General features: G+C 40.7%; 1 protein-coding gene across 7 annotated transcripts in view; it reads right to left on the bottom strand.

Annotated features, from left to right (window-relative positions):
* Positions 1-26,080, bottom strand: part of TENM3 (teneurin transmembrane protein 3) — a 384,209-nt gene that overhangs the window by 38,566 nt on the left and 319,563 nt on the right. For 5 of the 7 annotated variants that reach the window (XM_044449875.1, XM_044449877.1, XM_044449879.1 and 2 more), the window contains 6 exons: positions 22,396-22,539; positions 14,690-14,939; positions 14,108-14,128; positions 4,708-4,940; positions 3,991-4,145; positions 874-1,748 (listed from right to left, as the gene is read on the bottom strand). In XM_044449875.1, coding sequence (XP_044305810.1) covers positions 874-1,748; positions 3,991-4,145; positions 4,708-4,940; positions 14,108-14,128; positions 14,690-14,939; positions 22,396-22,539 — 1,678 coding nt within the window. The remainder of the gene's footprint in view (positions 1-873; positions 1,749-3,990; positions 4,146-4,707; positions 4,941-14,107; positions 14,129-14,689; positions 14,940-22,395; positions 22,540-26,080) is intronic. The other 2 variants (XM_044449876.1, XM_044449878.1) reach the window with 1 other exon arrangement.

Below are 26,080 nucleotides of genomic sequence, written 5' to 3'. Positions count from 1 at the left end.
TTGCAATACAGAGTTGAACATCAAAGGACTAAGGAGATGGCAATGGTGGAATTAAAGTACAAAGCTGAGGATGACATAGTTTGGCAAGGAAGGGCTTTGAGAAAAAGGTGAATCGAAGAAAGGTTTTGAAAGATATGAATTTCGAAGAAGTTTCAAAGAGGAAAGGGAAGGAAGCATTTAGAGAAGGGAGAGGCATAGCAAAAGGCAGAATAGAATTTACAAAAATTAAACCCAGTGAATGGCTAGTTTAGAGTATTGAGCCTGGACACAGGAATCACATATTAAAACCCAGTTTAGTGCTAAAATGGGGCAGGTTCAACCAGCCACTATCAAATTTAGCCATTCCCCTAGATATTGCCACAAGAATAAAAAATGTCATGAAATCATATAAAATGTGACTCTACCTTATTGGTAGTAAACATCCATTTTGTAAACTTTTTTGACAAGTACAAATACTAAAAAATGCACTTTCAGTGCCTTGGGAACTGCAAGCTGCCAAACAAAACAATGGATAACCCTAGTTTTGCAATACAATCTGCTTTGGCCCTACAAGACTTATCTAAAAAGATGGTGATCATCATCATCATCATCGCATTACATTTATACCCTGGTGTTCTTGCTCTTGCGAGGAACTCAAGGCACCTTACAAGGTTTTCCTTTTCATTTTAGCCTCAGAACAAGTACTGTTGTAAAGGGGAGCAATTTGGTCTTGTGAGAATTCCGTATTGTTTTTCTAGTCTGTTTTGTGCAAACAGGTCCTGTCTTAACAATTATTTAATCATACCCTTTAACATATGATAAATCATTCAAATCACAATGATACTATTAAGCTGTGCAAGCCCAGAAAACAACGCATTTTTGCTTTTTACTTACTCAAAGAAAGTTGTCCATCCAGTCTCATCACTTTTAGTTGCCAATAGTCCACTGTTGCCATGATAAGTAAATAAGACTAGCTCCTGTCCTTGAGCTGTCATACTTTTCAAACATCCATTGGTTCCTATAGTTAACCAGATGACTTGATTATCAGGTGATACCACCCTTACTGGCATCCGGTTGGGATCCCGTCTAATACGAAGGGTATTTCCATTACTGTCAGTTACCGCAGTTACATCATTGTCATTGCTATAGCTAAAATTGTACAAATAGTCTCCTGTGACTAAACTCATCGTGTACTGATGAGTCCCATTGACATCAAAGATATAGAGTTCTTGATCAGTTGGAGAGGCAACTTCATAAAAATTCATTGAATTCAACAATGGTTTGTTCTTTGACACAGCTCGTATCCGGATATTTCCAAGATCTGCAATGTACAATGTTCCGTCAGGTGATACAGCTAAGGAAGATGGAGCATTAAGTTTGGCATCTTTAGCATAACCATCTCCATTTTGATAGCAGTCACAATTAGCATCATTTTTGCAATCACACTCCGAAGGTATTCCAGCAACTAACGAGATTTCTCCATCTGTTGTAACTTGTCTTATTCTGTTAATCTTTTTTTCATCAGTCTCTGTAATGTAAAGCACCCCATTATAAGATACAGCAATAGCTGTTGCTGATTCTAAAGTGGTCTGTACTGCATGCTTTCCTACTGTGTATTCCACTCCAGGGACTTGACAGTGCATTGGCCGTCCAGCAGCGATACGGACTTGCCGATTTTCAGTAATCTGAAGAACTACATTGTTATCCAACACATATATGGAGTTATCCATTGGGTTTATAGCTAAATCTGTTGGCCACTCCAGACGCACCTTAACAAAAGAAAAGAGAACAATTGTATTTAGTAACAGATATACAATTTTTGAAGTTTCATGTACTGGCATATGCAAATGCAGCAATCTAAATTATTATCAATTTTAAACTGAAGGCAAACAGATTAACTACAGAAAACAAATAGGCTTGTAAACACTATAATTTGAACATAAAAATATTGTTTGGATTAATATTCTATTGAGGCATAAAAAGCAATCCCAAACCCTTGGAAAAACACCTTTTTTTACTGGTAATGGTCCTGATCTGGTTAATGTTAGAGCAATCCTGAAGTAGTGTGTTGCTCCACCAATTCCAAAGCCCTGCTTGTTCTCCTCAACCAGGAAAAGCACTGGGTCTGAGTGGACTTGTCTTCCCTTATTTCATTTCAGTGGGATGGCAAATGCCTGTGCCAACATGTGGTTGCCACAGGCACAGAGCTCAATCCTGGGGCCTCTTAAGACAATGGAGGTTCCTTGAATCCAACAGAAACAAGGTCTTCTTTACTCTTTGCCATCACATTGCAATTTGGGATCTATTACCACTGTCAGCAGGAGCTTTGTATCTCCACACCTTCAGATAGGCATAAAAGGGGCATCAATGCTGATGATTCATCTGCTGGTGAACCTGCCTCTGCTATCCCAATCTAATCTTTCAAACACAGGCTTCTGGGATGTTAGGATTGCTCTCTTAGTCTCACTAAAAGCAATTAACTGAGCTAAGTTGTTCCATTATTTTAATAAGATCTAGTCATGACTAACTTTAGTTCAGGCTGATATTTGCATTTTGAACTGTATGGACTGGATATAAAATGAGGTAGTCTCAAAATAAAGGTAGGATCTTATTCCAAAGATGACAGAACAATTTATCGGACTCCTATAAACTTCTGCCAAAATAATAGCATTTTTTATCAATGCTGATTGAAAAGCTCAAGAAATCAACAGAAAATAGTGACTTGGTGTTTATAAAAAGATTAATACCATGACATTCAAAAAAGCAGAATAGACACATTAGTAAAAATGCATATTAAAATATCAGAATGCCAGTACTTTTCTAAAATATTTTCTATTCCAGTTATATTTTATTACCATACCACTTTTTATTCCTAAACCATAATTATGTTGTTTTCAGCAAAAATGTAGTACACAATTGGAGATAAAAGCACATTTATGCATGTACAAACATGTTTCTTATGCTGTTGAAGATGGTTATCATGAGGATATACTGTAAATTTATTCATTTCTTAAGAGCTCAATGTTTACTCTGAAGTAAGTACCACTTTCAACACAATGTACCCAATGTTAAGTATGTTTAACATGCTCAATTACAAAACCATAAATGCACTTCACACTGCTTACTTTACATAGAAGTAGGCTAATGTAATCCTTTCGTGATATTGTGTACTGTCACCTGCACAATGTCCCCCAATTTCAGCATTACTCCACTTACCATTTTATTTCTGGAAACCAAAATACACCCATAACATAATCCCCATAATCTATTGAATTTGCCATTGCCATGTCTTTGTAAGTAACCATGTCCCAAGGCTTTTTTTAAAGGACAGCTGCTCTAGGGAAACAACTGTAATTACTTTGAGTGTCAGTGGGTTGACACAAAGCAGGGAATTTTATAGGGAATATTTAACTAAAGACAAGATTTCATAGGGGATTAGAAAAACATCCCACACAATGAAGAATGTTATTTTTTCATTTTTAGTAATAATGGTATTTTGCTTAAAATTTTACTTAATCAATTTATGATACTTGTCTAATACTTCAGATGTTTGCGGTTTAAAATACACTTCTGACGAATTTGAGGTTTTCAGTTAGTAAAATGATCCCAAGTCAAAAGTTTCTATTTTAGGGACTGGGGGAGTTTGCAGGCACACCTATCTATTTCTTACCAAAACGATTCCTGTCTCTTTGCACATGCAGGATTTATAAATACAAAGAGGAACATAACAGACTCTCTTTTGTTCAAGTGTATTCAGGGTGGGTGGGGAGTGGGAAGCAGGGGAATCTTAGCCTAGGCAAGGTTAGCAGACTCCTCCCTACATTTGTCATCTGCCAGAGGGCTGTTTGTTGTTGCTGGTTATATGAAGTAAAGGGATGGAACCATAGCTGTTTCCCTCCAGTGAACTTCCTAAGAAGAAGGGTTGTTTTGGTATATGCTAACACACACACAGGTTGTTCCAAATGAAAAGTGTCGATCTTAAATGAAAACATAGATCTACTTGAAAAATACCTGGCTAATATGCATGCTGGTGTCACATGTTAGAGGTCGTGCTGAAGTCAGGTCATTTGAGCCAAGTAAGGTTGATATTATTCCATTCTGGTCCACTTTTCTGATCATGGTTCCATCAACAAAGTAGATTAAACCATTCTTATCTATTGCTACTCCTTAAGTAAAAATCAAAACAAAACCAAGAGTTTATTCTTGTTCTCCTTCATAATAATTTTTTTCTTGTTCTGTTTGTTCATTACCATTTTCTGCCTTCCCACAGAATTATTCTGAGGATTTTAACAGAAACTACAGGTTTTAAAGATTATATGCAATCTTATAAATTTAATTGGCTAACATTTAGGGTACAAACTTACCGTCTTTACCAGTTATAACTGGCACACAGGAACAGTGTTTATAAATAAAAACATTGTACATGCTGGTGCAATCTACCACCCATTGTTTAATTGTTTAAGCAATTCATTACACTGTGGCCTGGAATCTTTGTAATCTGTGCAATATATTTACAGAATGTGAAATATATTTGAATTGCATGATAATGAATGGCAAATGATTACTGAAAAATAATTTAATTTTCTTTTTTTGCAATTTTACTTTTGGATGGCTTTGCCATTCTCAAACTGAACTGAACTAAAGCATGTGACTGCAATAGCAGTGTTAAATGCCATTCTGTGTGCTGACTGAATTGTGTTCTGCTCATAGATCAACAGTTTTCTCCACCTTTGGGACTCATGAGAGTTGCTTCTACAGCTTTGCCACCATCGCCACATCTTGCTTCATCAAATGGAAGGCACTGCTCTCCAGTCCCTGCTACCACATCAGCATTTTTTGTCAGGTCCTTTGTCCCAGTGAGTGACTTTGGACGATAAATCCTTCGAGTGTTCGTGTCAGAAACATATAATTCTCCTGTTACTGGGTCAGTTGCAAGGTAGTATCTATGAGCTGGGTTACTGCTGCAGAGATAAAAAAAAGTGTTTCAGCATAACAAGCAATCTGCAATATATATAAAATATGCTTTACATTTTACATGTTGAATTATAAACTGGAGAAGGATAAGAAAATAGGTAGAGACTGGCAAACATTCTAAGCTGTGGTGAAAGTTATTTCCAGTGATTAATGAGTGATTAATCATGAAAACAAATGTGACAGAATGTATTAAATATCTGCTTAAAACATCTCTGCTGTAGTGCTATATATCCATCTTATTCCACTTTGCACTGCAAGAGTTTTAAGAAACCCTAAGGAAAGCAAGATATGCTTGCTCTTTGTTCACTGGAGGCTGTTTTCAGGGGTAGGCTGAGAGGGAAAAGGTTGCTATGCACAAATCATTCCTTCGCACTTCAGGGCAAACATCCTTAGCTTCTGTCCTGTTCTATTAATCTGTGAATATTGGGAGGTATCTGGAGTGTTAGCTTCAAATCAGCAGAGTCCATTTTCAAATTATTCCTATGTCAATATCTCTTTACTGCAAGTAATCCAAGTACATGTAAACCTGACTACATGATTCATTATATTCATAAATACATAACAGATTGTTCATAATACTGATAAGGCGGCATTCTTTGTACTACTGGACATGATTTGACACATGAGGACAAATTTATATGCCCTCTGATTTGTAAGTGAATGGTCTTTTTTCTCAAATGCTCACAAACATTCACATAAAATCCCTGAATATGCTGTCACATGCTTCTAGGAAATAAAGCTATTTTTCAACAAACACATTGCACATAGCTCCATAAACCTTGCACAATGAAAACATTTCTCTTCTGTGGAACAAGTAGCTCCAGAGAATATATTTGTTGCTCAGAATTATGATCTAGAAGTGCAACTAGCTGCATCTATGACAGAAGATTTGAGTTATGGATTGAAGAACTAAAATACAGCTAGCCATGTCAGATGGCCCTGCTAACGCACAGAGCCCAAATGCCAGGACACACAGTTCATGTCTAATGTATTTCCAAATGCATTATAGAATGTATCTACCCATCTTGGTGATATTTGAACATCTGTTCACAAAATGTAGTGTCTCATACTTCATCAACATAACACAGTGCTAATGTAACACATTTCATGTACTTCTTATTAAAATAAAAGAGAACAACTTAAAGAAGTTGTGAACAAATTTCATCCTTAATTTTTTAAGCATTCTCTGAGTTGTATCCAATAGTGTCATGCTGCTAGTGGAAGTATTCTATCACTTGTGGAAATCAATTTTCATCCTTTTGAAAGTTGTGATAATGACAGTTTGATTCCATGTGTGCAAGCCATTGTACAAGGTGTTTAACAACTCAGTGCTACTTCATTAGCTGAATATTAGCCATGCAACTGGTTTTGTTAGTGCTTGTGCGGCTAGACTGGCTGTGGAATAAAGAGTGAATTACAATTAGGATGTTAATAAGGAATATCTATCAAAGTAGTGATCTCTCTGATTGGCAGAGTTAACTCTTGCCTATATCAGGATTTAATTCTAAACTATATCTCTCCCATTCATTTGGTCTCAAAAGGGGCTGACACTCAGAGAAGTAAGACATTACATAATCTGTTTGTCTGGCTTGATGATAAACCACTGGATTGATGAACTCACACTTCTCCCCCTCTGACCCTCCTTGTACTACAGTGCCTTCCCATGAACCAGAAGCAATCTAGTTCTCACCAGCTGCTTGGCTAATCATGCTTGTTAACCTTGGCATTTCAATAATGCATTCTATTACCTTCTCCTCTTTCTCTAGCTCACCTTTAGATTCAGAGCTCTACAGTCTATTAGGCACAGATGACAGGCTGCTTGGGGCTCCCTACCTACCGTCAGTATACTCTGCAAATCCAAATACACTGCAATCTGAACTGCCTTCTCCCAAGCAAGCTGAGACACCATCAAAGATCTCTTTAGTTCCTTCTCAGTGTGGACAATAAGGCTTTTGCAGAGTGTATGACATTTATCTATCTGCTAACTTGGAGACAGACAAGGCAAATGGTAACAACGAAAGTGAATTATGGAGTAACTCTACTTGGAGACAGTGTCACATTAAGAACAAAACCACTGTATGTGTGTCAGCATGAACAGGGATGAACAAATGAATGCACCAATGTTTGCTGCTTATTTTTCTGTCCAGGTTCAGTTCAAATATGACCTCTATTAAAAAGCAGGTCCCAATCAGGGAAGAGAAGTATCAGTCATTTATGGAATATTGCCACAATCCAGTGCAAGCACAAGGAGCTTCATCAGGCAAGGACTGCTGTATTCATTTCAATAGAAGGGGCAGATTTGGGCATGGATAACTACACACTGAGGTGCAAACAGATCTGTACCGTATTGATGAAAATGCAACCTTTCTTTCAGATCTTCCTGAAAGTGTTTTATTGTGAAATGGTCTTAGTCAAGGAATATATAGGCAGCCTCCAGGGCTACTTCATCAAGTTACACTTTTAGGAAAGATCCTGCATTTAGAGTGAGTGCTTTTCTGGAGTGGTTGCTCATATTATTTCTCATCTGGACTTCTTTTGCATGACAATAGATCAGGAAATCAAAAAAGTCATTTGCTACAGCAGGCAGGTGGGGACAGTGTGGTGATAGCACCCACAGGAGCCTTTCCTGTATGTGCGCATGTGCGTGCACATGTGTATGTGGGTAGGGGAAATTTGGTGTTCCTTCTGATCTGCTGCCTGAGTAGGGATTCACCATACCTCATGGAAGTGCCAGACCTGACTATGCAGTATCTGCTCAGAGAAAGCAAAGCTCATTAATATAGTGGATGTGGCAACAGAAACAAGGCAAGTTGTTGTATTGTAAAGGTTGAAGCAAAGAGACACAGGACAACCAGTTAGGCCAGATGTACATAACTTATTATACATAACTTATTATTATACATAATTATTATAAATAAATAAATAAATGTTATTATACATAACTTATGTAACTTGTTACATAAGGCAAGACCATAATAAAAGTTTTGCTTAAAAATGCAAGTGAGACTTGAAGTTGAAAATCATAGAAGCAAGTTGCCATTATCTGACGGCAAGAGGAGGGCAAGGAGATATGATGAAGGAAAAGACCTAGCAGGGAAAAGGAAAATAATTTCAATCTATCTTTAAAGCTGTTGTTGTTAGTCGGGAAGTCGTGTCCGACCCTTCGCGACCCCATGGGCAACACTCCTCCAGGCCTTCCTGTCCTCCGCCATCTCCCGGAGTCCACCCAGCTCACACCAACTTCTTCAGTGATTCCATCTATCCACCTCATCCTCTGCCATCCCCCTCTTCTTTTGCCGTCAATTGTTTCCAGCATTAGGGCCTTCTCCAGTGAGTCCTTCCTTCTCATTAGGTGGCCAAAGTATTTGAGTTTCATCTTCAGGATCTGGCCTTCTAAAGTGCAATCAGGGTTGATCTCCTCTAGGACTGACTGGTTTGACCGCCTTGCAGTCCAAGGGACTCGCAGGGGTCTTCTCCAGCACCACAATTCAAAGGCCTCAATTCTTCGGCGCTCAGCCTCCCTCCCTCCCTCCCTTCCTTGGGGTGGCTCACAATAATAAACACAATGATCCAGCTTTCACAGCCATACATTGCAACTAGGAAAAACATAGCCTTGACTATATGCACTTTTGTTGGCAGGGTGATGTTTTTTAGTATGCTGTCTCTGTTTTTCAGTATGCTGTCTAGATTTGCCATAGCTTTCCTCCCCAGGAACAAGCGTCTTTTAATTTCTTGGCTGCATGCACCGTCTGCCGTGATACTGGAGTTCAGGAAAATAAAATCTGTCACTACCTCCATTTCTAGTCCATCATCTAGCCCAGCCTTTTGCATGATGTGCTCTGCATGTAAGTTAAATAGGCAGGGTAACAATATACAGCCTTGCCGAACTCATTTCCCAATTTTGAACCAATCAGTGCTTCTGTGTCCAGTTCTCACTGTTGCTTCTTGACCCGCATAGAGGTTTCTCAAGAGACAAATAAGATGGTCTGGGACTCCCATCTCTTTAACAACTTGCCACAATTGGTTGTGATCCACACAATCAAAGGCTTTAGCATAGTCAACAAAGCAGATGTTTTCTGGAACTCCCTAGCTTTCTCCATGATCCAGCGTATGTTGGCAATTTGATCTCTAGTTCCTCTGCCTCTTTGAAATCCTGCCTGTACTTCTGGTAGTTCTCGGTCCACATACTGCTGAAGCCTAGCTTGTAGGATTTTGAGCGTAACTTTGCTAGCATGTGAAATGAGTGCAATAGTGCAAACATTTTTGGCATTGCCCTTCTTTGGAACTGGAATGTAAACTGACCTTTTCCAATCCTGTGGCCACTGTTGAGTTTTCCAAATTTGCTGACATATTGAGTGTAGCACTGCAACTGTATTGTCTTTTAGGAAATGAATAGCTCAGTTGGGAATACTGTCTCCTCCACTAGCTTTGTTGTTGCTAAGACTTCCTAAGGCCCATTTGACTTCACATTCCATGATGTCTGGCTTGAGGTCGGCGACCACCCCATCAGGGTTATCAGGGACGTTAAGTTCTTTCTTGTATAGTGCTTCTGTGTAATCTTGCCACCTCTTCTTAATCTCTTCTGCCTCTGTTAGGTCCCTGCCATTTTGGTCCTTGATCATGCCCATCTCTGCATGAAATGTTCCCTTCATATCTCCAATTTTCTTGAAGAGATCTTTAGTCTCTCCCCTATTCTATTGTTTTCTTCTATTTCTTTGCACTGTTCATTTAAGAAGGCATTCTTATCTCTTCTAGCTATTCTCTGGAATTCTGCATTCAATTGGGCATATCTTTCTTTCCCCCTTGCCTTTTGCTTCCCTTCTTTCCTCAGCTATTTGTAAAGCTTCCCCAGACAGCCATTTTGCTTTCTTGAATTTCTTTTTCTTTGGGATATTTTTCTGAGTTGACTGTCTGGTGATGTCCATGTGTAGAGTCATCTCTTGGGTTGTTGGAAAAAAGGGTTTGCTATGACCATTGTGTTCTCTTGACAAAATTCTGCCAGCCTTTGCCCTGCTTCATTTTGTACTGCAAGGCCAAACTTGCCTGTTACTCAGGTTATCTTTTGGTTTCCTACTTTAGCATTCCAATCCCCCATGATGATACGGACATCATTTTTTGGTGTTATTTCTAGAAGGTGTTGTAGGCCTTCATAGAACTGGTCAGCTTCAGCCTCTTCAGCACCAGTGGTTGGGGCATAGACGTGGACTACTGTGATGTTGAATGGTTTGCCTTGGATTCGAACTGAGATCATTCTGTCACTTTGGAGATTGTATCCCAGTACTGCTTTTCCTACTCTTTTATTGACTAAGAAGGCTACTCCATTTCTTCTGAGGGATTCTTGCCCACAGTAGTATACCTGATGGTCATCTGAATTAAATTCACCCATTCCTGTCCATTTTAGTTCACTGATTCCTAAGATGTCGATGTCCAGTCTTGTCACCTCGTTTGACCACATCCAGCTTATCTTGATTCATAGATCTTATATTCCAGGTTCCTATGGAGTATAGATCTTTACAGCATCGGACTTTCCTTTCACTACCAGATACATCTGCATTTGAGTGTCCTTTTGGATTTGATCCAGTCGCTTAATTCTTTGTGGCACTACTAGTACTAGCCCTCTGCTCTTTCCCAGTAGCACACTGGACACCTTCTGACCTGAGGGGCTCATCTTCCGGCATCATTATCTTCTTGCCTTTTGGTACTGTCGATGGGGTTTTCATGGCAAGGAGTGGGTTACCATTTCCTTCTCCAGTGGATCAGCTTTTGTCAGAGCTCTCTACTATGACGTTTCTGTCTTCGGTGGCCCTGCACAGCATAGCTCATAGCTTTTTTGATCTACACAAGCCCCTTCACCACAGCAAGGCAGTGATCCATGAAGGGGTTTAAAGCTGTAGAAGACAGGAAGTGGCAACACACAGGCCACAGGATGCTCCTAGTCCTTTTTTATGGGACCCAATACCCTCAAATCACCATCACTGCACTGCCAAATAGTGCAAAATCATTCTCTGAGGCTTTAGAGAATATGATTTTTCATTACCCCAAGGTGCATGCTTGGGGTAAGGCATCTTGTTTTAAGGCAGCACTGTGGCTACTTTCTCTGCCAAGGTGATTTCACTGTTGCAGTCTCTGGCAGGTCTTGGGAGGGGTGGAGGGAATTGACTCCTGGATTCTTCAGTGTTGCTTAATTCTAATCTAACCTTTCCATTTTCCCTGAGTTCAGTTACCACCCCAGTTTTCAAAGGGAAATGGTTGTCCTTAAAGTGCAGGAAGGCTGACATGGGTGAAAGCAATCCTTCAAATAATTTGATCTCAACCTGTTTAAGGACTTAAAGGTCAAAGAAGCACTTTAAATAGGGCCTGGAATCACAGAGCTGCAGCAATACAGGCAATTTATGATCTGTCCCCTTTGACCCCACCAACACCGAGGTGGTTGCATTCTGTACCAGTTGATATTTATGAGCCATTTTCAAAGGCAGTCCAAGTAGAATGCACTATAGTAGCCGAGACATCCCTAGTGCACAGATAATGAAGGCAAGGTCTATCCTCTCCAGATAGATAATGCTACAGGTGAAGTGTTGGCCCAAGCTGGAAAAATGCACCCCTGCACATTGCAGCCACCTGAACATCTGCAGTTAGTGCTCCAGGAGCACTCCCAAACAGAACCTTATATAATTATATGAAATGTACCGTAATGCACAGGTTAGTATTATTTTACATTTGTTACACATTAAAATAATGTGCAATACAGTGTTCTGTGTGTTTAATTTCATAACACCTAAGAAGTACTTTTGTTATTGTTGTTGATGTGTTTTTTGTTTTTTGAAAAGATTCTACATGAATCTGAAAATTTCAGCTATGATGAGTAATGGTTCCATAGTTCGAATTAGTCTTTACCACTAGGGCTATAAATGAACATGTGTGTGTAAATCTGGTGGAGGCTTCTGACAAGCACATTTCTGACATGAGTTTAGAGAAACTGTTACAATAGTAAGACAGTTTTGAAAATGACACTAGCTCTGCTGTTTGCTAGCCACATGCAAGACATATGAATCTCTGAAGAATAATCATTAGCATGCTTCAGGAGAATCCAACATCACTGAAAATAACCTCCATTCATGAGACTTCAAAGGCTTGACACAATCTCTGGGCTCTTGAGAGAGACAAAAAAAATATTGGCTGCCTGTAAAAAGGCAATTTTTTTAACTAATGCAAGACATTTCTTCTTTCTACTCAAACAAAATCTTTGCCATCATGTAGGCATGACAAGGTATACTTGGTGTAGTGAAAATCTGTCACAGTCAGAAAAATATTCCATTTCTGCCACTGCAATGGCCTCTGCAACTCTTGCTAGTCCTTTGGGGAATTGCTCGAGTATGCACACTCTCAAAGAAGTTGAGACCCAAATAAGCAGAGTCTTGTCTTACTCCCACAGGCAGCTTCTTTTTGTTGCAGAACCATGCTGGTCTACCCAGAAAATGTACCTCATGCAACACTGAACATGTGACTCTCTTTGGTTTTCAAAACCAAAAGAACTGTTCCACTAAAGACAACCAAACCACCCCGAAGAGTGAATTAAGAAATGCCGATAGCTTTTCCTATTAAAATCATAACAGAAAAGTCATGTCTAAGATTATGACAGTGTAAAATATATTAGTAAAAGAAAGAAAACATGTTTTACTTGGCAGAAGTTCTACATTCCACTATATATGTAGTAATACATACATTTTGCATTTTATAGCATTATTTTTTTTTTAATTGTGAGTTAAAAAAAACTTTTTAGGGAATTTTCAAGTATCACTATGTTGTCATGGGTAGATAACAGTGATTTAAAAAAAAAACAAAGCACAGTAATGAACCATCAGGAGCATATAATATGAGAAAAAATGATCACAGTGTGAAAATTATATTCAGTCAGGGGGAAAATGTTCCTTGCTGACACTACACAAAACAGCATATGTGAAACATTAATTCTTAAACATAAAACCCTTCTACAATTAAGGTAGAAAACACACATGGAACAGGATAACCAGCAGCAGAATAGTTCTGAAGAGAAACCAGGCATAGGAAAAAAGACACGAAATGCAGGTCTCCATAGATTGATGTATAATGAGAACTTGGGGGGCAGGCAAGGGTGTGCACAGTTGAGATGACTGACAATAAAAAAAGAAATGAACACACATATAAACAGCTAGGACTTCTGAATGTCACCCTGCCTTTTCCATGCCATATTTGGCAGCAGTGCCACACAGAAACAGAGCAATGCTTGCACCCTGCAAGTTATTCCATTCCCCAGGGATTTCCCCCCTTTTCTCTGTGCTCAAGAATGTCAAGAAAGTGCTGTGCTCCCAGTTTTCTCTCCTCTTGATGGATGTGCCTAGCCAAAATTTTGCAAGAAGCACCGACTGTTTCCTTTTTGGGAGCATGTCTTAGAGCCGGAGCACTGGTCAATCTAGCTGAGAACTGTCTTCACCGACTGGCAGGATCACTCCAGGGTATCATATTCTTTCCCAGACACATCTGAAGAGACATATGCTCTACCAATGAGCTATAATGATTCCCATGTTCTTATTTTGCACTTAGACATAGGCATGCTTCACACATGCATGTACATTACTTGATCCTGTATTACACTTAATGACTGACATGGTCTCCTCACACTGCAAACACACTGCATTTCAGGTGATATGAGCTAACAGGATAATTCTGCCTGTGGTATCCAAGACACCGAAAAGGGAATAAGGAGAGCCTAAGACAGCAGTGATGACTGGAGCAGACATTATTGAAAAGAAAATAAGGGCAATGAAATAGACTGTGCAAAGGAAATAAGAATGAAGGAAAACAAGCAACACTATTCATGAAACTATTCATTCATTTTAGACATTTATACTTTGCCTTTTCCTGGAGCAGCATACAATAAAAGATAACCATTTTAATTAGGAAAAGGAAAGAATTTAGTTTATATTGAATAGTAGCAATTTTGCTGCTACTGAAAATGCAACTATTCTGATTTATGTCAAAAGTGGTAGTTATTTTTAAAGAGGTCTCAGTTCTTATGAATTTAACAGTTTACAGCCCTTCAATTCAGTAGATTTTTTTCCTTTCTTTTAATGGGAAAAACACTTAGACCAAATATGAACACGGTTAAAATGCTTACCTATGTCTAAAATCTTTATTTCTTGATGGGAAGGCAATAAAAGGAAGAGCAAAAGGACAGTATTAGAGAAAAAAAGTTGGAGGAATTGTTAAAAGATGAACAGTAAATAGGTAATGATGCAGGTAAGGTTGCTGATTACGATTCTGCTCAATCAGTTTGATCATCTGAATGGCTCAGATACTTTGACAGCTATCAGCATAAGTAACACTTGAGAAAATATGCCATTTCTCTTCAACTTCATTTTAAATAGAAATTTAATGCATTTGCATTTTTATTAGACTGTTCAGATGCACAGGAGACATAAGCCTTTTTCAGGTATTATTAACCAGCTCACCTCCTGTGAGTAGGGAATGTGGCTGCACCCCATGGCCCTGACCCTGCGGTCACCTCCTGGGTATTTATACTGAAGTGTGAACATCAGGAGAGGTGTCATTGCATACAAGACATTGCAGTCAGGACTACCGTGTGCAGCCCCACTCTCCACTTGCTAGTTAAATAATGTCCAAATGGAGCCATGGCATTATAAAACTATTAATTTAACAGGGCTTAATCCTGAATCCAAGTGTTTAGAAAAAGATATACCTTAGCTCAAGAACACTTGTTACATTTCCAGATGGGAATATCCGCCGAACATAGTTGAAATCACCTACATACAAGCTTCCATCAATTCCGCAAGCCAAGGCAACTGGAGCCAAAAGCTTATTGCCATCTGCTTGACCGTTGCAACTCGGGCAAGAAATGCTACGTCGCCGACCATTGCCCATTATACTACTGACAACTGGTGGCTGCTGAGAGATGAACTGATTTTCCCCATTGCCTTTGTAGAGGATACCTGAAGAAAACACGAATACAATTTTCCACATGACAAGAATGTTTATGCAGTGAAAGGCTTTGAATATATTTATGTTCAATACAATTTTACTGCGGTTATATTTCACGAGTGCTGGAATCCTCAAAGTGCTCACTAGTAGTTACTGCTTTTGTTGCTTGGTTGATATTCAGAAGTAGCTTGCCTATAAAGACTGGGTGCTGCTGCCAGGGAACAGACAACATAGGACTGCTGCACATGCAGCCATCTCATGCATGAATCTTTCAGTTTTAGTTCATGAGTGTGGCTTCTTGTGAAAATCCATGAAAATACGACTTGCCCTTAACCATTCATATTAACTGTCAAGCTCAATAAATAATCAGGGCAACCACAACTAGACAAAACATATTGAAAAGTAAAAAGAAAACTGAACTACTTTATATTTGGCTTTCAAGGTTAATCCTATAGATGTCTATTTAAAAAGAGTCAGGTTGCTTACCTGTAACTGTCATTCTTTGTGTAGTCAACTGTGTATTCACACATTTGGGATCTGTGCCCGCATGGAGTCTGTTGCCAGGAGGATTCTACAGCTAAGTGTTTGATTGAGCAGGAGCCCTTTCCCTTCTAGGTGTACATGGGAGGGCCCCCTACCCATTCCCTCAGTTCTATTGAGCCAGCTTATAGGTCTCAGGCCCAAGGTAGGAAAGTTGTGCTGCCCCTGCTCAGGGGGCCAGTCATTTGAGGTGTGAGATGGTGGAGGAGGAACTTATCTCAAGGTCATCATCTCTAGGTGTTCAAGCAGATTCTGGGAACCAAGAGCATTTGGAAGTGCTAGGAAGGGACACAGGGGAGGAGCCTGTAGAGCATAGCCTGACCCATGACATGGCAGTAGAAGAGAAAGATGAGCCAACTATAGAGCCTGCGTAGATCTAGGAGGCTTGCCCATCTCCACAGAGGCACATCCAGGGTTATTGGATGGCAGGGTCCAGGGTTACTGAAAAGGAGGGTTCTTGGAAATAGTCCCTAGTTTAGGTTCAGTGTACCTCCCTGGGCACGTTCAGGGACCGTTTCTTTGCTGGCTAATAGTTTTCTGGATGTAAGTTGGAAAAAAAAAAGAGTTTTTGCTGAAGAACTTTCCATCCAACATGCGGACTTGACAATGACCTCTTTTTTCAGCCTCTTTGAAGTGAAGCACACTGCTAAAGGGGCCTTCCATGTCTGCCAGATTGTCTGCAGCAGTGTGGGAAGCAGCAATATTGCCACCAATGCTAAGTCTTCTGTGTGTATGGCATTGAAGACCAGTTCTGTAACTTAGTCTTGCAGTTACATCTCTTAAGCCCAAGGGAATTTGCCATTCTGAGGATGGGAATCTGGGAATCTGCCCATCTCCTCCAATGGAGACGCCAGCTCCTGCATGGTGACAGCAGTGTCGAGTGAGCCAATAGATGGGGCCCACAATGATGCTGATTCTGAGCCAAATACATAAACCTTGGGGTCTGATGATGGAGAGATGATGGAGAGTTCTTGGGAGTCTCAGAGTTGGCACTGTCTGAGACTGCAGTTGGTATCATCTGGTGGGTACTGAGTCCTCATAGAGGCTTCGGTGGGAGAAGCATCATGGTGGAGAGATAATGGCTGGTTCAACTTCCTAGCATTCACTGGCTCTATTTTGTGGTTAGTAGTCCCAGATGTCCTCTTAATATTGATGCTGAGGACTGTGGGGAGCTCACATGGCACCTGTGCTTTTCCTTGGTGATAGCCATCTTTTTTGTGTGTTTGGTGCTTTCCTGGTCTTGCAATCTTCCTATGAGCAACTTGGCAGGGTCAGTTAGAGCTCTTGCTGTGGCTGATAAGGGTCTGGATGGTGTTGCCAGTCAGGGTGGATGGCTGGTTGGCTCCAATTGGTGGAGTTGGCAGCCTATAGGGCCCTGCTCCAGATTTCAGCCATCAGTTCATTTGTCCTATTTTTTCAGGCCTGTTTTGTATATGCCTGGTAGTGTGGGAAGGCATTGACAACATGCTCCTTTTCCAAGCAAAAAAGGCAAAACAACTGCCTATCCACATGGAGGAGTTTGCTCCCACAGTAGATGTACTTTTGAAAAGCAGCCTTTGAAGCTATTGTGGTAGATGGGGAAGGTGGAGAGTAAAGTGAAGAGAGTTTGATAGAAGATGCAAGGAGAAAAAAAGTGGAAAAGTTTTTGTTTTTGTTTAATGATGGGCAAAGAGTGAAAAAGAAGCTTTTCCAGTGAAAGCCATGGGTAAAAGTGGCTGAGTGGAGAAAAAAAGGGAGGGGACAATAGATAGAGGTAATAAAAAATGCTAAAAATACTCAAGTTGGAGAGAAAAGTGCTTCCTGATCTAGGCACAATGGTGGCTGAAAAGGAACTGAGGAAATTTGTGGGAGCCTCTCCAATGTATACCTGAAACAGGGAGGGGAGGGGAGGGGAGGGGCTCCTGCCCTAACAAAAGCTAAGCTATAGATTCCTCCCAACAACAGGCTCCACGCAGGCACAAAGCCCATTTGTGTGATGCACAAGGGACATGAAGAAGAACTCCTAATTATGTCAATAGAACTTGCTACTAGGAAAGTGGGCACAGAACTGTAGCCTTCGGGACAGATACAAGGGCCCAATCCAACAGGTGTCAGTGCTTGTGCACATGGGTGCTAATGCATGCATTTCTCAGAGCTCAAACCTCTACTCCAGGAACCAAAATTAAGCATATGCAATCCCTAATGAATACCTTGAAAAGTAAGCAATGCTCTGGGGACTGAAACTAATGCCATGGTTCTCATCCATCTATCTGGATAACAAGAACTATTAAGATTATTTGAGCACATGGGAAATGAATGCATAGCACCTTTTTGCATGCATATTTCCTTGTGTTAGACTGGGTTAAGTATTGGATTGGTTTGGTTTAGTCAGGTTCATAAACTGCAAACACACATGCTATAAGGTATTATAGGTATTACTTTATAACAAGTAACTGTTAAGAACTATTTGGCAACCTCAATTTCACTTTGCAAAATGGTCTTATAAAATGTACAAGAATAATTTAGTTTTGGTCACAGAGTCTTGCTTTATAATGTATCTTCATTTCTGCAGTCATATGTCAAACATAACAAAAATGTTTTGGCAAGCCACCTGCCCTTTAAACTGCATTCAGCTTTAAGTTATCAACAGTCATTGGGAAAGGACAAAGTACTTTGCCAACATCATTTTTACAGCATTCACAGGATACATGGGGAAGCAATATACGTGCCCAATGCTAGGCTTTCACAACTAGAACAATATTCTTTGAGCCATGACCAGTATCTTCATTATTATCCAGATCAATGACTCAATCAAGGTCTGCTGCAAGAACTGTCAGCTATTATTGTTCCACCCATTCCACAGTAAATCTCAGTATGGTATAATCCATGCAAACCACATGCCACTTTGTACTGTAGAGCAATATTTGTTTTATTGACTAAGTGTTCAGCATTTCAAAGACAATGCTGGAGCTAATGATTATACTTTCTTCCCACAACAACTCTTAAAATACATTTACAAAGTTTTAAAACTGCTTTCTCTACCCCAAGGCTACTTTTAAGTCAAATTTCAATGGGTAAATATTTCCCATAAGGATACCATGTGTTCTGGGTTCTACCAATTACATTTCTAATGCCATGCAATATCAGACTGATGGAGAAAGTCTGCATAATGAAATATGGGAATATGAAAATGGCTTATGAAAATGGAAAAGAGAAGCCACGTAAATAAGGCTGCATCATAACAGTGCACGGAATACATTTTCCCATGAATAGTTAGAATGAGAATGCATTAATGGAAGCTGAAATCCCCCTCCTATGATTACATCATTTATGACAATCAGGAAACCATAATTTTACTGAAATAGCTGAGTTCTATAATTTTCATCAGAGATACCATACAAGTCAGCACTCAGCACTATGGCACCTGATTTATTCTGTCATTACTTTGAAAAATTGCCCCTTCACATCTCTCTTCTATTACTACAGAGGGGAAAGACGAACATTAGAATATTTATTGCAGTGATTCAGGGTGTCCGTATAAACACCCGTCACTGTCTTTGCTCCCTTGTGAATAAATTTTCGAAGCTCATCCACCCTGACATTACAACTAGCCACTTCATTTATTCAATTAGACAGGCATCGCTTTGAAAAGTCATTGCTTGTCAAACTGTCTCCCGAGCATAAATTTAAGCACATAGCTGACTCACCGTATGAACAGAAACTACCTCCCATCCCCCCAAAAGACAGGCTGAATACACACATAAATACCATAAAGCTTAATCCTCACTTGTTTGATGCTAGTTCCCAGGCAATGTTGGAATGGTAGCTGTCAATGGTACACTTTTCACTTGTTAACCCTCGCCTCAATTGACATGTATTATATACACATGACAAAATCTCACAATGGCTAAAATCAAGAAACAATATTGTTTGAATAAACCCTCGATCAGTTTTTAGTTGTTCTTTGAATTTCATTTGTTTCTGCATCAATTGTCCTCCTTTCTTCTTTATAATGGGTTATGCCTTGAACCTGTTTGATTGTAGAAGGATGATATCTCTGAAGAAAGGCTTAAAACTTTAAATATAACCCCCTGTCTATCTTAAATCTTAGGAAATGTCTTTCAGCTGCCCTAACACCCATAATATATTGTCTAGTCAGCACCAGTGCTCATTCATTTTCTGGAGACAGTACACGTAATCGAGTAAAGGAATTTACTTAAGAGCATAGGATTGTACCGTTACTAAACTCTTATTTCAGATATTTTCCAATGTGTCATTACTGCCTATAGTTAAATAGTAGCCATATTTCATTCTAAAGCTGGCAGCATTCTACCTGGTATGAGCATTACTATATTCATGTAGCCTTTCTGAAGATGGAAGAAAATACGTATAAAGATTACATATTACATTACAATTGTGGCTGGTCATATTAATAACTGTCCCAATATATTTTAGCTTCTGATGAATTAAGAAGCTCCCCAAGGTTTTAACCAAACCATTTATTCAGAATAAATTCTGACTGGTACCACAGAATTCAGAGACATGTAAGTCCTAGTACATGCACCGTGAACCTCAGTTTTAGCAACTAAAAAGCACTAGACATTTTGTACTGTGTCAACATTAATGGATTCATTTTTTTTCTTTTTGCCTGCTGTACTCTGCTGAGATGCAACACTTCTCTTTTCAGTGGAAGCCATATTACTCCCATCATGCCAAGTCCCAAGCTAAGAGAATATGGAGTAGGGAAGGAAATGTTTGTTCTCATGAGACCTGATGTGGGGAAAGAGAATGAGTAGGAATTGTGAAGGGCACTATTACCTCCCTGCTGAACCACAAGAGGCTAAAGATATCAGGTGATCCATTGATTTTAGTCTTTTGCTGCCAGAAGAGAAGCTTATAGTAATTTTTCTCCACAAAGCACTTAAGCCTGAGTACAGATGAATTGGGGCACAATCGAAAGACACAATTAAAGGGGGAATTGGTGGAGAAAGACAGGTGAAGAAAATTGGTCAAGCAGAGAATACTGGGCAGAGGGGGAAGGTGTTATTTTAGTTTTAAAGGAAACAATCGCAGTGAGACATTTCATGGGAGAGCTATGCACTGATAAGCAGCAAGGTGATAAAATGCTCACAAAAGCTAGATGCAAAAATCCTGAATCTGGAAAGAAGAAACAGAGACAGCAAGGGGATAAACAAGGGGAAGACTGATGCAGTGGAGTAAAAGAATGAGGATATGTAAAGAGAGCAAAGGGATCCAATGGTGAAGCTGTTGTACAAGCTTGAATAACAGTGATTTGGCAACTGAAAAGAAGCAGAAATGTTCATTTCTGGGATGAAACAGGTTGCAGAGGATGTCTAAGGGACAAAAATGGTGGTGGAGCCTGCAAGTGAATGAACAGAACTGGCTACTGCTCATGGGAAGCTTAGAATGCAGTCCTATAGTTTCAGAAGCTGCAGCTCCAATAGCCTTTGAATTATGAGCTGGAACTCAGAAGGCTGAGCCTCTGCTCTGTCCTCTTATGGAAAGAGCCATGCCAACTGTTCCACCCCAAGGTTGCAACTGGGCTTGCAGAGGGCATGTTGGAAGATGGAGAGGAGAGGAGGCTGGCACTGAGGAATTATGCCTATTACACAGCTTCCTGTGCCTCCCTTTCTCAATGCTTTATGTAGATAACCAAAAACAGCCATTTAGGTAAAACAGAATGTGAGGCATAGAAGCAGCACTTGACCAAGGAAAAACCAATATAAAGATTGATTGCATCATGAATGAATGAATAACCAAGTACAAGAAATTAAAAAAGGTGAAAATATATGAACCACTTATCATGAGTCAAGGTTCCTCCCCTCTCCATTTATCCTCACAACAGCCTTTTAATGTAGGTTAGGCTGAGAGTCTGCAACTGGACCAAAGTCACCACTGAGCTTCATGGCTGAGTGCTGATTAGAGCCCAGCTCCTGAATCCCAGTCCAACACTCTCACCACTAAACCCAAGTTATCTGAGCATCAGTTTGGTATAAACAATTATGATGATTGTGTTGTGAGGTATAAACCTTTTTCTACAAGAATTCATGGAATGTATTTCTATAAAATACATCCTCCCATCAAATATTGGGATGAAGAATGAATTAGTTTTAGAGAATACTCATTTCTTTGCATGGGGTGGGGGTGGAGCTATTGAGAAAATACAATAAGAAGTGGTATTGTGTGAGGAATATGCCCTGGGGCTTGGCTCCCTAGTCTCCAGTCTGCTTTCTTTTAGCTGCTTTCTTCTGCTTTCTCACCAGAAAGCTATGAGTCAGACTTTCTGGTGGGTATACTGAGCTCTTGTGTGGTGCTTGGCAGGAACTGAATCCCTCTCAACCACTATGCAAGTGGTGTCTCTTTTCCACCCATGTGACCTGCAGGTTTTGTTTGTCCTGCATGTGATGCAGAAGAGGCTGCCAGTCATGCAGTCAGAGTTCCATGAGTGCTCATGGACTTCTTTTCAATTTGGCTCACTTCCTAAGACAAGGCTGAGCCTGAGAGCTAGTTTGCAAACTGAAGAGGGACAAATGCTGGGGAGCTTCATCACAACACTAATATGGAGAGAATTAATCATGATAGTTTTGCCTTGCATTGTTCTATGGAAATACGACTGTTTAGGAGGGAGATATAAACATAATGTTCTTCCATATGAAAAGTGTAAAAAATGTCTGATTTTGAAACAGTCTTCTTGTTCATAAGTTCATCATGAATGAAGTTAAAGGGAACTCTAGAATAGCAGGAATGTGAATATTCATTAATTTATGAATTAACTAAATAACTTAAGAAAGCTATTAAGATCAATGGTAAAGTTAGTTACTATCTATACCCACTTGACAGCAGTGCAACTGCACAGAATAGGACTTACTTCAGATATTGTACTATAAAACTTATAAATATTTGAATGGACAATGATTTTAAACTTACCATTTTGAACATCTAACACATGATGCTTATCCAACGTCCAGCCTCCCATGTTGGAAGCATCCAATTCATAGCCTTGCAAAATGGCTGTCCGTTTTTCCCATAGTGTTAGATCCAAACAAGATTCATATTCATAACCTACAGATACTAGAAATAAAAATAAAATACTCTTCAAGCTTCTGAACTTAATCTTTGCTATTCAGCACCAATTTGCATTAATATCCAATCTTATTTATATAGAACTTAGAGCTGTTATATAGGGCATACTTACTATTTTGATATTTATTCCCTAATCCTTTATAGTTAACGTATTTTTAAAACAAAAACAAATCCTTAACAACTATCCAATTTACTATGGCATAATACTTTTAGACTAAAGTGTAATTTACCTCATATACATAGATGTATCTGATACAACTGATGAAGTGGACTCTAGTTCACAAAAAAGCAGGTTGCTTACCTGTAACCGATGTTCTTCGACTGGCCATCTGTGCAGTCACACATATGGGGTGCAGTGCAGTGCCTTTGGCCGGAAGATTGCAAGCTAATGGTTTTTGGCAGGAAAAAGCTCCGCTCCCCCTCCCCCATAGACTATAAAGAGTGGAGCGTCCGCCATTTTGTTCAGTCTTTGACGACCAAACGTACGCCCCCATGTGGAAAACTTGCAAGTATGAGATAGGAAAAAAGATTGGTACCATGAAAAAAGGGAAAACTTTTGGTACCGACAATATGTCCACTCACCGACACCTAGCGGGGTCGGTGGGTGGGTTGTGCGACTGCACAGATGGCCACTCGATGAACATCAGTTACAGGTAAGCAACCTGCTTTTCTTTGTCGTGGTCTCTGTGCATCACACATATGGGTAGATTAACAAGCTTACCATAAAAGGAGGAGGGGAGGTGTCCTCAATGAAGAATAGATGAAAGAACAGCTCTACCAAAGGAGCAATCCTGCCAAGCCCGAACGTCTAGATGATAATGTCTGGAGAAAGTGCAAGGGTTCACCCAAGTAGCAGCTCGGCATACATCATCAATCGGTACCCCCGATGCAAAGGCAGATGAGACTGCAACAGCTCTAGTCGAATGGCTTTGAGGGGCTGCAGGTAAATCAATCTTAGCCAGTTGATAGGACAAGGTGATAGTATGGACTATCCACTTGGAAAGTCTCTGTGAAGAGACTGGATCGCCTTGATCTCTGGTGGAATATTTAATGAATAGTCTATTTGAACGTCGAATAGATTCAGTCCTCCACCTGTAAAAGGCTAAGCAGCGCCCAACGTCAAGTGAGTGCAAGGATCTTTCTAATGGAGTCGACGGTGATGGAAAAAAGGCAGGTAAGATAATATCCTGTCCCATATGAAAAGGTGTAGCCACCTTAGGAGAAAAGATGGGTCGAGGCGCAATACGATCTTTTCTCTGAAAATTCAGGTAAGGAGGGTCTATGCGGAGAGCGTAGAGCTCACTGGCCCTTTGGGCCGAAGTGACTGCAACAGGAAACCAGATGTAGATCGACTGTTGCCAATGGTTCAAAGGGAGCTCTCGTAAGCGCTTGCAGAACAACAGAGAGACTCCAGCTAGGCATTACTGGTCTGATTGCTGGATTAAGATTATGAAGTCCCTTAAGAAACCTCTTAACAATAGGTTGAGAGAAGATGGGTGATCCGTCAACTAAGCCATGATGGTAGGCTATCACTGCCGTATACACTTTAATTGAAGACGGTTTTAATCCAGAATGGTGCAGTTCTACTAGGAACTGAAGGATCTGATGTATCGATGAAGTAAATGGAGAGAAGGAACGAGACTCGGCAAAGGTAGAAAATCGTTTCCATTTAGCCGTGTAGGATCTCTGTGTGGATGGCTTTAAAGCCAAATCAAGGATGTGCTGGATATCAGGAGGAAAGGCTGTCGATTCGACAGGTCAATCCTTGAATCAGATGGTACGGAAGGAAGAAATGAAGAGGAAACGCCAAACTGACTGGATTCGACGGCAGGATTCAAATCACTTGAAGTCATCGTCGATACCGGTGGCTCAATGGAAGCTATCGGATTTGCCACACTGTTAAGTTCAATGACAGTAAATCCGGATGGCGAAGCGTACTGCCCTGTTGGGTTATGAGGTATGGAAGCAGTGGTAGATGGAGGTATTCGCCGCGAGAGATGTCGAACAGTGTCACAAACCAAGCTTGGCGTGGCCACCAAGGGGCAATTAGTATCCCCGAGGCTCGATCGTACATTATCTTCGCTATGACTCTCATCATGAGAGGGATCGGAGGGAAGGCGTAAAAGATCAAACTGGCTGGTACCGACTACCAGAACAGAGAATGGAGCACCGAGGATGGGATTTGAATCAATTTCGACAGTGGGTCTCTCTGTGGGTGGAACATCTTGTTGAAGAGGAGTTGTAATGGACGGAGTGGAAGTCTGGTGTGTGGCACCACCGCAACCGAGGAAGCCATATGCCCCAGGAGCCTTTGGATGGACTTTGCCGGGACCGTCCCGTCTCGTTGTATTCGATGGATGTGGTGAGCAAGAATCTGTTGTCTGTCCCAAGGAAGGAAGGCTTTCTCCAACGTCGAATCCAGGCGGGCTCCAATGAAGGTAAGCGTCTGCAGTGGCCAGTCCAAAAGGTAACTGTAAATTCGTAGAAATGGGGTACAACAGCAAAGCGAAGGAAATGCCTATAACTCAGGTGAATCGAAATGTGGAAATAGGCGTCCTTCAAGTCCAATGAGGAGAACCAGTCCTCTTTCCTTAGCAGCGGCAAGATATTTTGCAATGTGGTCATTCAAAACTTTTTCGACACGATAAATCAATTCAGATTACATAAATCCAAAATCGGACGAAGACCACCGTCCCGTTTCGGGACCATAAAATATCTGGAATAGAATCCGTGGAGTCTGTCAGGTGGGGTTACTTGACGAATCGCTCCTTTACAAAGAAGTTGTTGTATTTCATCGAGTAGTACCGGTCAGTATGATATAAACCGGATCGGACTCGAAGGAGGAACCACGTCGAGTTCTATCCGATAGCCGTGCTGAATGATGGACTCCCAGATGGGGAGTTGGCTTCGGAGCCGATCCCCAGATGAGAGGGGGGTGGGTATGGAAAAGAGCAGAGGAAAGGTTCGCCAGTCCCGTCAACCCTGTCTCCTATCATCGAAGCGGCGGCGGCTCTGCTGATAGCGTTGCTGGGGCTGTGGACGGCGGCGCTGCTGTTGCTGCTGCTGTCGGTGCTGGGGCTGCTGTCTAGGCTGGTAGGACTGCCTATAAGATGGACGAGTCCATGACCACTTATGCCTGGTCTGGGTCTGTATCTCTATCCTGCGTGCTGTCATGCGGGATTCATGCAGCTTCTTCAATTTGTGGTTGGTGCGTGAGTGGAAAAGCCCGGACCCGTCAAATGGCATTTCCTCTATCTGACGTTTAGTCTCCTCCGGGAAGTTACAATTTCTTAGCCAGGCGTGTCTCTGGAGTGAAACGGCACCGACCAAGGCCCTCAAGTCCATGTCCACATGGTGCCTGGCTGTGGACAACTGTTGGACAGCAACCTGCATCGCCTCCTTGATGAGGACCTTGGCCAGGTCACCCTGCTGGTGCGGAAGGGTCGAGGCAACAGTGTGGAGGCGTTGCATGATGAAATATTGATACCTCACCAATGTCGCCTCGTAATTTGAGATACGCAGCTCCAGG

This window comes from Varanus komodoensis, unplaced genomic scaffold (genome assembly GCF_004798865.1).
Source record: "Varanus komodoensis strain SLA01 unplaced genomic scaffold, ASM479886v1 scaffold61, whole genome shotgun sequence".
NCBI lineage: Eukaryota > Metazoa > Chordata > Lepidosauria > Squamata > Varanidae > Varanus > Varanus komodoensis.
This window is presented reverse-complemented; position numbering and strand designations above follow the sequence as displayed.